General features: G+C 42.3%; 2 protein-coding genes across 3 annotated transcripts; one reads left to right on the top strand and one right to left on the bottom strand.

Annotated features, from left to right (window-relative positions):
- Nucleotides 1-500: 500 nt before the first annotated feature.
- Nucleotides 501-11,112, bottom strand: pcmtd2b (protein-L-isoaspartate (D-aspartate) O-methyltransferase domain containing 2b). 2 transcript variants are annotated; one of them, XM_086277339.1, is made up of 7 exons: nt 10,809-11,112; nt 8,291-8,451; nt 8,060-8,210; nt 4,209-4,311; nt 3,959-4,130; nt 3,560-3,683; nt 501-3,481 (listed from the first exon to the last, which is right to left on the bottom strand). In XM_086277339.1, the coding sequence occupies exons 2-7, from the start codon at nt 8,444-8,446 to the stop codon at nt 2,913-2,915; spliced, it is 1,275 nt and encodes a 424-aa protein (XP_086133465.1). In that variant the 5' UTR covers nt 8,447-8,451; nt 10,809-11,112; the 3' UTR covers nt 501-2,912. The 2 variants fall into 2 exon arrangements, with proteins under 2 accessions (XP_086133465.1, XP_086133466.1); XM_086277340.1 differs by lacking the exon at nt 10,809-11,112 and adding an exon at nt 10,652-10,802.
- LOC147305402 (uncharacterized) lies at nt 6,126-7,513 on the top strand. The gene is made up of 2 exons (XM_086277341.1): nt 6,126-6,422; nt 6,604-7,513. Exons 1-2 carry the CDS (start codon nt 6,141-6,143, stop codon nt 7,246-7,248), a joined length of 927 nt encoding a protein of 308 aa, XP_086133467.1. The 5' UTR covers nt 6,126-6,140; the 3' UTR covers nt 7,249-7,513.
- Nucleotides 11,113-11,848: the final 736 nt, after the last annotated feature.

Here is an 11,848-nt window from a genome sequence, read left to right on the forward strand (position 1 = left end):
AGACCATTGCTGACTTTTCCAAGCTATAAGCCTCAGAACTCAGTGATTCTGCTCTGTAACTTTATGTGGACTGTGATTGCTGCATGTGTCCACTTTGGAATAATACAGCTGATGTCAAGCAGGGGAAGAAATTTCACTTGTGACTTGCAGCAATAGTGGCATCGTGTTACCTGAAATTCAGTGAGCTGTTAGAAAAACCCACTCTTTCAGTGTTTGTAAAGGCAGACTGAATGGATAGGTGCTTAGGTTTCTAATTCTGTAGCAAAGGGACTGAAAAGCCCTAAATTAAAAGCTGTGACCTGTTTTCCCCAGATTGTAAAACAGGTTTTTTTGGACCTGCTCTGGTGGAATCCCCCAATAAATTAGCATGTCGCCTTTAAATTATATATTATATAAATTCATATATTTGCAAACCTGTTATCTCTGGGATTATTGTCATATTTCACATTTTTTCTCTAAGAGAAAAATAAGCTCAATACTCACCTGACAAAACCACAAGAAACTGTCAACTTTTATATAATGAACTTTATTATCTGCAGGTCAATATTACAGCTCAACTCAGAAAAACAAGCAAGTCAGTCTCACCAAACTGTGATCTTTAGGAAAAGGAGAAAAAAAAAGTGTGGGATCGTATACATTCAGCAGAGGAGCACAACAGCACAGCAGAATGGTATTTGTATTGAATAAAGGAATGGTGCACATACAGTACTTGAAAGTAGATCAAGCAGTAGAAAAAAAGAAATCACAGTGAAGCGTGACGTTACACTTGGAACTATTTTCTCTGATTCCCGTTATTGTGGTCACATCCATGATTTATCTGATACACTGTATTACTGATGCAGAGTGCCTTCTGCATTGCCTTGTGCTTCAAAACCGATTCTTCGAATGCAAACAACCTTCAAATGGAAAAAAAATATTCTAAGGCTTTAGATGATTTTTACGTACCAAACAGTGGAAGTGGTGTAGTTTTAGAAATGTATTTTTCTTGTGATGAGTGACTTGCTGTTGATCTGCTGGTCCCACTCCAGATTTGAGTCCATGCAACTAAAGTTTGGCACAGAAGAAGGTGTAAAGTACAAAGGAATAATGCCCATCAAACTAGAGTCCACAGTGGGGAAAATGGTAATTAAAGAAGTATCTTCTATTTTAAAGTACCTGTTTAAAGTTGCTTTTTCTTATGATTCACAAAACAAAAAGTACACCAGTTTCATACATACACACCACTTCAAGTCTCAAAAAGTGATTTCATTCACAAAAACCTAAATATTACAAGGAACATGACAGCACACACCCAGTCATCAGAATAATTACTTGTGTGTTTTTATCATGCTGTTTTTTTATGTAAAATGGAATATTAGTATATTTTATGGTCATTCTCTTTTGGTTAATGGGATGCAGAGAAAAACAGTGAGACTGCCCTTTGGATGCAAATGTGAGGCTTAAAGTCAGCTTCATCTCCAAGGAGACGAAGACAAATGTATGATGAAACCTATGCATAGGAAAGAAAGAAAGAAGAAAAAAAAATAAAGGAAAACTCAGCCCAGTAGATCGTCAACTAGGCTCTTAAAACACAGGGAAAAGATGACCGAGCGTCAGCCTTAAAAATAAGATAATTTAAAGGGTAATTCTGGTTTTATTTAAATTTGCTGTGCTCCCCTGGTTATTGTAGTTCTGTGGGTTCCTCAAAGCAGCAACCTCTCAGGCTGAAAAATTAAGCGAGGGCTCAGACTTTGATTTGACTGAAAGTTGTGCCAACACAGGCAGCTGTATGCTAGCCCAGACTTCTAGTATGTACTTATCATTTGTAAACATTTGAATCCATCAAGGAAGCATGGCAGAAATGCTCAGCTGACCAATTAGCATGTATTAGCAGGAGACTAGAACCAGTTTCCTTGTTTAAAAATAAAAAAAAAACAGAAAAAAAAGACGAGTACAATTTGATTTCCAGCCTGACATATTATCAGTGTTGTGTTTTTATTCTAGAAGCAGGTGTAAAAAAAGCTAGTAGCTGACCAGCATCCTCTGCAGCAGCCTACTCTCTCTACACTGGGATTAACAGCAAGTGAAATGGCTCTTAGAGCATCTCTGTTAGTGTCGAGACACAACAGAAACAAATAAACCACAATTATCCTTTAAGGGCTTAAATTACATCATGGACTGGGGGCTAAAGGCACAGCTCCCATTTTATTTAGAAATCTGTGGAAGAAACCTGCCACGCTATCTTGCGGTTGTCTGCTATAGCTACAACATCACCAAAGAAAATCTATTTAGTTCTCATACCCTTTAATCTGAATCTTCTTTAGTAAAATGACATCATCCCAGTGATAACAGCTGCTTGTGGACAAACTGGCTTCCACTCCATCATTCTGTACTCTCCAGCTGTAATCAGTTCCAGGCTGTGGCTAAACCGATCCCTCTGCTACAGTCTTTGATCTTGGGTTGTCTTGTTTACCCTGTGACTGTATCTTCTCTGAGTGCCACTAAGATGCCCCTGTACAAGCTATGTACTCAGGCAACAGTGGACTGTTAAACTGCTGTTTCTAATATTAGAGCTGCAGAGCTAATTCATAAATGGTTTATTTTATACCAATTTCTGTCTTTTTGCACCCCAAAGGAGGTCCAAAGTTTACAAATGGAAAACCCTCCCTCCCCCTCCCCTGGACGTACGGAGCTGACTTTTCACAGCACCAGAAAATGACTCGAGTAAAGAGCAGCGGGAAAAAGAGGGGGCAGAAACAGGATGGATGATGGCGACTATGAGGGCAGGTAAAAGAGAGAAACAGACCCGTGGCGGAGCTTGGGGTCAGTAAGGTGTATCGTCCTGCCTGTACAGGAGGTGGTGGGATTGGAACAGAGGCTTTAGCCCCTGCAAGATTCCAGCTCTGGACTCTGACTCGGGACCTGGCTGCAGCTCATTTCTCTCTGTAGTACAGCAGGTACATCTTCAGAGGCTCGGGTAGCGGCAGGCCCAGGATCCTTTCTCTCAGGACATTCACAGCGGGCTGGGGTCGGAGCAGCTCGCCCGTCTCCTTCTCTTCTTCCTCTTCCTGCTCCTCCTCTTCATCCTCCTCCTCCACCGTCTCCTCCTCCTCCACCACGACTGCCCTGCCTCCAGATCCCCTCCCCACCCTCCTGCCCCCTCTCATCTGCTGCCTCACTTCCCTCTCTCCTGCCTCCTCCTCTTCCTCCGCTCCTCGTGCCCCCTGGTTGTTGTTGTTGTCCAAGGAAGCAGGACCAATCCCACTGCTGGCTACGACCTGGCGGGTGGCCAGGACGAGGGCGTTGCAGTGCCGCCGGTGGACCCTCCTGCGTTTGAAACGAGGCCCATACTTATGAAGCCCTGCCACCGCCAGGCCCCGGCCAACGCTGAACGAGGAGCCTCGGCCACGGGAGTGGCTGTCTCCTCCATCCGTGGTCACCCTGAGGGTGTGGCGGATGCAGATACGGGCCAGTTCCTGTAACGATCGCACCTCAAACTTGGCTGAAATGTTGAGAATGGCAAGTCAACATCAGGGAAATGAAAATGGCGAGAAATGAAAGAAGGACAAATGACACTCACGTAGTGGAACAGTCTTGGGTTTGCTGTTGGTGCTGTGTTTGGGCAGCACCAGAGGGGCGAAGGACACAGAGATGATCTTTTTGGTCTCCCAGCTGTTCAGTCCCGTTCGAGTGATCTTGGTCAACTGCATAAAACAGAAGGGTAGTCCTTTAATACGTTTGTGTGTATAAATGATTTTTTTTTTCATCTGATTGAATTCAGTAACATGAAGAGTTCATACTATCAGTTTGTGTGCCAAAAACTGCAGCTCCTGTAATCACTACTGTAGCTCCAAAAGCGAGGGTGACATTACTACATGCAGATATTTATTTATAGAGATTATCTCTTGAATATTTCCAGTTACACTTATATTTTAAAAAGTAACATAAAATACCATGGAGACTCAGACAGACCACAAACCTTTTCCTCAAGAGGCATCACCAGGATGCCCCCCACCTTGAGCAGGTTCTTCATATAATCCTCATGCTCTTTCTGCACGCCGGCCCCGCAGTACACCCTGTCATACTGACGGCTCTCTGGAGGGATCTCCAAGCAGTTTCCCACCACAAAGGATGGCTCACAGAACTCAAATCTGAAGTGAGAGAGCAGCAATGCACAACAAGCCATGGAGGAGATTAAAAAAATGCTGCTGACAAGTCAAGAAACCTACTTGTCAAAACTGTCGCTGGTTTTAATGAAGGAGTCGAGCTTCTGGTAGGCGTACTCTATCACATCTGCGTGTAACTCTATGCCGTGATTCACTCCAAAGGGACCTGTAACAGTCAGCACAGCACAGTGTCTAATCAACCTTATGAATATTTAATTCAATTCAATTTTATTTATATATCTTTAAATCACAACAACAGGTGTCTCAAGGTGCTTTATATTGTAGGTTAAAGACCCTACAATAACATAGAGAACCCCAATAATTAGATGATCTCCTAGACTCTCTGGTGGCCTTCAAAAGTGTTCAGTTTGCAGCCAATCACAAAGCCATCCTTCCTGATTGCAGTGTACCACAGCTGGAAAAGCTTCATCATTTTCCAGCATGCACTGAAGGAGCTCAGCTTTCCTGGGAAATAGAGCTTGCTCATCCCCTTTTGTACACATCATCTGTGTTGGTGTTCAAGCTGTTGACGTGGCTGTGCTGCTACTTGTACTCCTCCACCACATCCAGATCTTGTCCCAGGATAGACACACGTACACACCTATGCCTGCATTTGTCCTTTTTCTTCTGAAGTTGACCACCGGTTCTTTGATCTTACTCACATTCAGAAGCAGACCAGTCCACAAAATCACTATCAGTAAAACATCCAACCACTAAAGGAATATCAGAGTATCTTCAGTGTTAACATCTTCAGTGTACTGGATTCATTTTGTCCTTTTGAAGTGAAGTGAAAGAAGTGAAATTTTTATTTCGGTCAACAACAACAACATAGATTATCATTTTACATAAAAGTACTCAATCATACAGTAACCGAAAAAGAAATAGGCTGAAGCCTTGTGGCTTATAATTATCCTATCCTTTACCCCATAGGAATAATCAAATCCTTAACCAAGAAAATAAATAGCATTGATAAATAAGTTATATAACAGTTTGAAAAGAAATCAATGATAAATCAAGAAATTAAATCAACACAAAGTTTTTCATCAAACCAAATTTCCGTAGCCTTTTTGTTCCTTCTCCCTTTCTTCTATTTTAACACTCACTCTCCAACCGTTCAGTGGTTGCTCCTGCCTGAGCCTGGTTCTGCCAAAGGTGTCTTTGTATTACAGTTTTTGCTCGTTGCTTGAACACTATAAACCCATGCTTAGACTAAAGTAACACAACTTGAAGCTTTTGTTACCATACCTCAAACACATGTACCCATACCTTAAACAAAAGTGCTGCTTTGCACTCTGGTTGCAATTATGCAACACACTTACTCCTTTATGCAACACACATGGTCCTGCATACTACACTCTATTTCATACATAAGACACTTCGTTCAAAAATGAAATTTCAGGGTGCCATTTGGAAAACACATGTATCCAAAATACAAAACACATCGGGTAATTGCAACCACTCAAATATACACCTGAAGGCACTTACTTGCAAAACTGAACACCAATTAGCCAACCACAAAAAGCCCTCAGTTTAGCCATTTCAAGAACTTTGCAAGCATGGATGGAGGGAGAGCAAGAGGAAGAGGAGGAGGAGGTCAAAGAGGCCATGCACGGACCCATATTTCTGATGATATAAGAGCAACTTTGGTGGACCATGTCATCAACCACGGCCTGACTATGAGGGAAGCTGGGCAGAGAGTCCACCCACATCTAAGCCGCTTCACAGTGGCATCTGTAATACGAACATTCCGACTAGAAAACAGGTATGTCTTCACCTCCATACCTTCTGCTCTACTCAGATGGTTTCATAGCACTGTTCTACAGTATATCACATTACCATATCAAGTGTACGGGGTGCTAATGCTCCTTTTGCAGCCAAAGTGGCTGATTCCTTATATTGAAGTAGTGTTGTACAGTGGATGACACAGTACATACAGTAAAGTACTGTAAGAAAAATAAGCAAACCGATGACAATATGTGGTTGTATTTCTCCAGAATGACTCGAAGACCTTCTGGGGGAGGACGGCAACGCCTGTTCACACAACAGCAGGAACTTGCTGTTGTGGACCTAGTGAGGGCAGACAATGCCATCCGTCTCCACCAGCTACGACGGAAAATACTTGCAGACAGGCGAGTGTTCAGCAACATAGACCATGTGAGCATCACCACCATCAGACGCATCTTGGGTAAACACAGCATCACCATGAAGCAGCTCTACAGAGTCCCATTCGAGAGGAACAGTGACAGGGTCAAAGGACTTCGAGCTGAATATGTACGGGTACGTGTAACTGTCCCTTACATTTACAATAGAGTATTGGTGAAGTCCAGTAGCAGCTGAATATGTACCATATCAGTACCACATGGATCTATTCTGAGAGCTACACAGGTACCTGTGTGATGGGGTGAGGGTACTGTATGTGTAGCACTGTAGTACAGTGATATGTTCCCCTTTTTTCCAGAGAATCTTGGCCATGGATGGAGCTGCACAGCCTCATGAATACATTTTCATTGATGAAGCTGGATTCGACCTGAGCAAAACAAGACGACGGGGTCGTAATGTAATTGGCCAAAGGGCAATTGTGCACGTCCCAGGGCAGCGCGGGGGAAACATCACATTATGTGCCGCCATATGCCTTCGAGGGCTTCTGCACCATCATGCAATACTAGGTCCATACAATAGCCAACACATACTCACATTTCTAGATGCTCTCCATGATATAGTTGTACAGAACAGACCAGATCAGCCCAGGTTTGTGGTGATATGGGATAATGTCAGTTTCCATCGGGCTGCTCTGGTCCAGGCCTGGTTCTCCAACCACAATCAATTTGAAGTGGTATACTTGCCCCCTTACTCAACATTTTTGAACCCTATAGAGGAATTTTTTTCGGCTTGGAGATGGCGAGTATATGACCGCCAACCACATGCCCGCATGCCTCTTCTGCAGGCAATGGAACAGGCCTGCGGCGACATTCAGGTGACAGCAATCCATGGATGGTTTCGACATGCAAGAGGATATTTTCCCCGGTGCCTAGCGGGAGAGGACGTTGCTTGCGATGTTGATGAGGTCCTGTGGCCAGACCCCAACAGACGGCGGGATCCATGAGCCCACTTATGCACAATTGTCATGGTTTTTTGTGTTTACAGTATAGTGTTTTTTCTATTGCAGTATTATTGTGTTGTTGTTGTTGTTTTTTTTGCTTTATCTGAATTCATGGTACTGCAATGTACAATATTGAGTAGGTCTATTTGCGTTTTTGGTTGTTTGAAAATGTGTGTCCTGTAAATGTGCCTTCTGAATAAACAATGGAAATCAAGGACTGCAGTGTTTTATATAAAGAAGACTAGTGTGTTCCCCCTGATCTGTCAGTGTTTGCATATGATGCAAGTATGTGTCATTTTGTCATTTTGAGTTACATTTTGACAAAGGAATGTTAGGTTTTGACAGCAGAGTTTAGGTTTTGGGAGTAGAGTTTCAATTTGGCACAGATGTGAATGGTATATTTCCCAGTGTTGTGTCATGTGTACTTGTGTGTACAGTTTTGGCACAGAGAGCGGAGTTTTGCAAAATGTGTTCAAGCAGTGGGCAAAAACTGTAAAAATGTTGTAGGGTCTTTATCTTATAATATGAAAAGCCTTGAAACAACCATTGTTATTATTAACTGTTTTTGTGAACATGCAGATATTTTAGACAACTAAGAAAACACCATTATCCATCTCTACTGTGAATAAAGAATTTCACAGACAGCACAGGAAAATGATGCTTCTTTTTACATCAAAAATATTGCTGAGTAAAGTAATCCAGTGACAGCTGTCATTGTTTGGGTACGCTAAAAGCATTAACTGCTAATAGCTAATTTGGTGTCCTTTAAATAATAACCAAAGAATATATGCTGAAAAAGTAAGGAGCTGCATACCCAGAATGAGGCCGACCATGGTGCTGAGGTAGCCCGTCCCACTGCCAAGGTTGAGAAAGGAGAGTCCAGGGTGGAGATCCAAAGCCTCCATCACTTCCGAGTAAATACACGGAGCAGATAGGTGGATGTTTCCGTGCCGCCATGCCAGATCCTAAATGCAACAACAGCATATAGTACATTTACCAGCTTAGACCCCTGTGGGCTGATTCCACACACTTTCACTGTGCTGACCTTATATGCGTTATCCCGGTATTCATCCAGGTAATAGTCTGCACGGTCGATAGCTCGGAAAGCTCGCTCCACCAGGTCTGAGCGGATGTAGTAAGCCTCCTTAAGGTTGTCAATCAAGTCATCGTTGTCCTCACCGGCACTCACAGCTCCACCCATCCTGACTGAAGACCAGATGACAAAAGCATAAGGCACGGTTTCACTTTGAGACACAGTTCCAGTAGCTGTTCATGCTGTTGTTGTTTGTTTGTTTTTTAAGTCTTTCAGTGTTTTTTAAGTTCATTCATTAAAGGAGGACTTCTAGGTTGGTGCCCTCTCACACCAGAAGTTTGCACACTTTAAAGGTTTCCAAATGACACTGTCTTTGTTTTTTTAGTGTCAATTTCACAACCCTGTGGGGAAAAAAAATCTGAAACAAATAAAAGGCATTAGGACAGGATTCTACAGTGAAAGGATAGGCTGTTTTCCTTAAAACATTAAATATCTTAGAGTTTTGTTCTGGTTTGTGTGCAAAACAAACAGTGTCAAAAACAACAAGAAATAAGAAAATATGCCAGTGGGTTCCAAAACTAATCTGTAACAGACACATAAAGTTAAACAGGTTAGCAGGCTATCTTAAACTAAAAAAACTGAAGTTAAACTGAAGCTGAACAACATATCTGATTAAATTATTAAGCAAATTAAGTACTGCTCCTTGCCCTGCACATTTCAACAGTATTCTGGCAGCTTTAAACTTACTTTCAGAACCATTTACTTTCATTTACATGTAGACAAACGCCATCAAGCTTTGGCTCAACAAAGAGGCAGAATACATTGTATTATATTTGATCTTTTTTTCATTTTCTTAACCTCAAATGGATGAAGTGAATAGAAGGTGATTATCAACCTGTATGGCTGAAAGTGAGCAAACACAGAAGTGCCAAAATGTCCAGGTCTTCTAATGTCCTCTTAAGGTTAACTTTAAAAGTCAATCAATATCCACAGACTCACATGTTAAAATAGTCACTTTGATACATAGTCTATGTTTTTTCTTAAGGATTGTTACACTGGCAGCCATGGCCTCTAGCGGTCTACTAAGACTCACCTCTGTTGATTCAGGCCACTGAACTGGACCTTTTCATCTTGCTACTGCTGTTTCCTTTTGGAGCATTTTTAATGGAATTATATTACAAATAATATGACTTGTTGTAAGGAGCAGAGTAGAATTCTACCAAATTACTAGTCTTGTCAGCACTAATTAGCACGTGAACAGTACCCTTACAGCCATCAATTGCTGTTGTGATTTGGTGCTATATAAATTTTTAAAAAGAACTGAAGCATTGCAGCAGAGTAGTATTCAAATTTTTCCTTTGTTCTCACTTCAACAGGATGCATCTGGATCAACTCCTGGATAAATTTAATGGCACACAGTATCTTATTGATATCTTATTCCGGTGTTTATTTTTTTTCTAATTTTTCTGTGTAACTTTTATACTGTCCACTGCTGTAACAAAACAAATTTCCCACACGTGGGACTAATAAAGGTTATCTTATCTTATCTTAGTAGTGAACGCTTCCCAGGGAGACTTTCAGCACCAATTACATGATCAAACTGCAGTAAGAGGGTTAGGTGTGGCTTTTAGCAGCAGAATGTGACTAGGATGTGACCAACTCTGTTAAAAACACCATAGGGCAGTGCCAAAGGACAGAGATCACTGCAGGGTGCACTGTCTGCGAAATGTTGGACACCCTCGTTAGGCTATAAAAGAAGAAAGGGCTGAGTGCATTTAAATAACAGAGGATGTACTGTCTTCGTTTAAAAAAAGTGTCAGGTGGTGAAGCCCTAAAGGAACATGAATTCTTGGGAGGAGAAGAACAAGGTTTTTGCCTCGTTATGTTTTTTATTTTATTTTATCTTTTGGCATACAATGGGAATCTATGCCCCCGTGAGTATGATCACCCGCCTTTTTCTTCTTCTTCTTTTTTGATTTACTTTGTTTTGTTTTGGGTTGTGGACACAAATGGCCACAGCAGGGCGCTGCCGGTCATTTTCGTAATTTAGTATCTAAGTGGTTTAGTAGGCTAGTAGGGTACACGCTTCATGCCAAACAGTGCCAACTGAACTTGGCTATTTATTTCCTGATTTAGTGATCAGCTAACACGCCCTTTCCTTTCTAAAAACGCTTTTCACGTCGAGTCTAAAGTCCGGCTCCGGCCGGGACTTCCAACTCCAGCATACCCGTCTGCACGCTGCTGTGCTGCGGTGCCATTTGCGCCACTCAGGTGATCGAGTTTCGAAATAAATAAATAAATAAATGGAGCTCGGTTGAGCCAATAATCACCCAGCCTAAAGGATAACAACAGCACAATGCATTCGTAACAAACCTCCATGGAACGACAAGGTCAACACAAGCAGAAACACAACTGCATTCTTATCGTCGGTGGAAGATCAGGAAAATCGAGAGGAGCCCAGCGAGCTGCTGCTGGTCTGCAGCCACACAGCGCGCCTCCACACACAACACGGCCCAGCTGAAGCGTGTACCTCTTATTAACGCCGCCTGATATTCTCTGTCTCTGCGCTTTTCCTTGTGCTCAGCCTTTTGTTGGTGGGGGATCCAGTCAGAAACACATCACTGCTGGATGTAAACATTCGGCCAGCTGACGCTCTGACGTCAGACGTAACACACGCAGAGTAACGGCCAGAGGGGGATGGCCTACTTTCAGCAGTGTGGGCTGTGGAAGTGGAACAGGCCAGACGCGGGTGGAAACCGACGGAGAGCGCAAATGTGAACGGCAGCGAGAGGAAAACAGCTTCATCCAACTGAGTCTCGATGCTGCTCAGTGTTTGTTTGTGTGTTTGTTTGTTTTCCCGCCCACCTAAGCATGTCTTCGCTCTGATTGGCCTGTCACCGTCTTACTAATTATTACTGAATTACAGTCGCTTTGGTAGTTGCTGTGTTCCAACATCTGTAGGTCAGTAGGTTAAAAGTCAAGTCAGTACCTTACTTGGATGCAGTACTAATGGACCTTCTCCATACATTTAATGACAGTTATTTGAACCAAAACTTTCATATTTGGATTTATCACCCCACAAGACTTGTTATCACTGCTTTTCAGTCCAGCTAATGTGTGGTTTGGCATTTCTCAGCCTTCTCTTCCCACCCATTTCCCTTCCTTCAATGACTGGTACATGGATTAACTGAAAGGCCAGATTCATCTCTCAGGTCCTGTGTGAGGTCTTTGCTTTCCCCATCTCTTTAGGACATGACTTTCAGAAAATGGTTATCTAGTGTAGGTACTAGGTAGGTTGTTTTTTTTTTAGACCTCGTGCTTCTTTTGTCCTCCGCTTGTCCAGTATCATTTTGTTATGGACACATATCATGTTTTGTGTTAATAGGTCTTTGGGGACCACCTTGTTGGTGGAGAAATACTATTTTACCTTTTTAAAGCTGTTATCTTTGAAAAGATGTGGGAACAAATTAAGCTGCTAGTAACACAAGGCCTAAAGATACAATTTATAATCAATTCTTTGCTAAATTGTCTGTACACGTAGCTACAATGCTGGTCTATCCCTTGAATAAG

The sequence above is a fragment of the Aulonocara sp. 'chitande type north' Nkhata Bay genome, linkage group LG20, assembly GCF_057382095.1.
Source record: "Aulonocara sp. 'chitande type north' Nkhata Bay isolate Kocher_YH1m ecotype deep benthic linkage group LG20, A_spYH_male_GT1.1, whole genome shotgun sequence".
In the NCBI taxonomy this organism is placed as follows: domain Eukaryota; kingdom Metazoa; phylum Chordata; class Actinopteri; order Cichliformes; family Cichlidae; genus Aulonocara; species Aulonocara sp. 'chitande type north' Nkhata Bay.

Bases quoted from the DNA above. Each gene is read 5' to 3' on its own strand.
- LOC147305402 (XM_086277341.1), top strand. From the start codon at position 6,141: ATGACTCGAAGACCTTCTGGGGGAGGACGGCAACGCCTGTTCACACAA. The intron at 6,423-6,603 runs GTACGTGTAACT...CCTTTTTTCCAG, and splicing joins TTCGAGCTGAATATGTACGG to AGAATCTTGGCCATGGATGG.
- pcmtd2b (XM_086277339.1), bottom strand. From the start codon at position 8,446: ATGGGTGGAGCTGTGAGTGCCGGTGAGGACAACGATGACTTGATTGAC. The intron at 8,211-8,290 runs GTCAGCACAGTG...TGTTGCATTTAG, and splicing joins ACCGGGATAACGCATATAAG to GATCTGGCATGGCGGCACGG. The intron at 3,684-3,958 runs GTTTGTGGTCTG...TGTTTTATGCAG, and splicing joins TGATGCCTCTTGAGGAAAAG to TTGACCAAGATCACTCGAAC.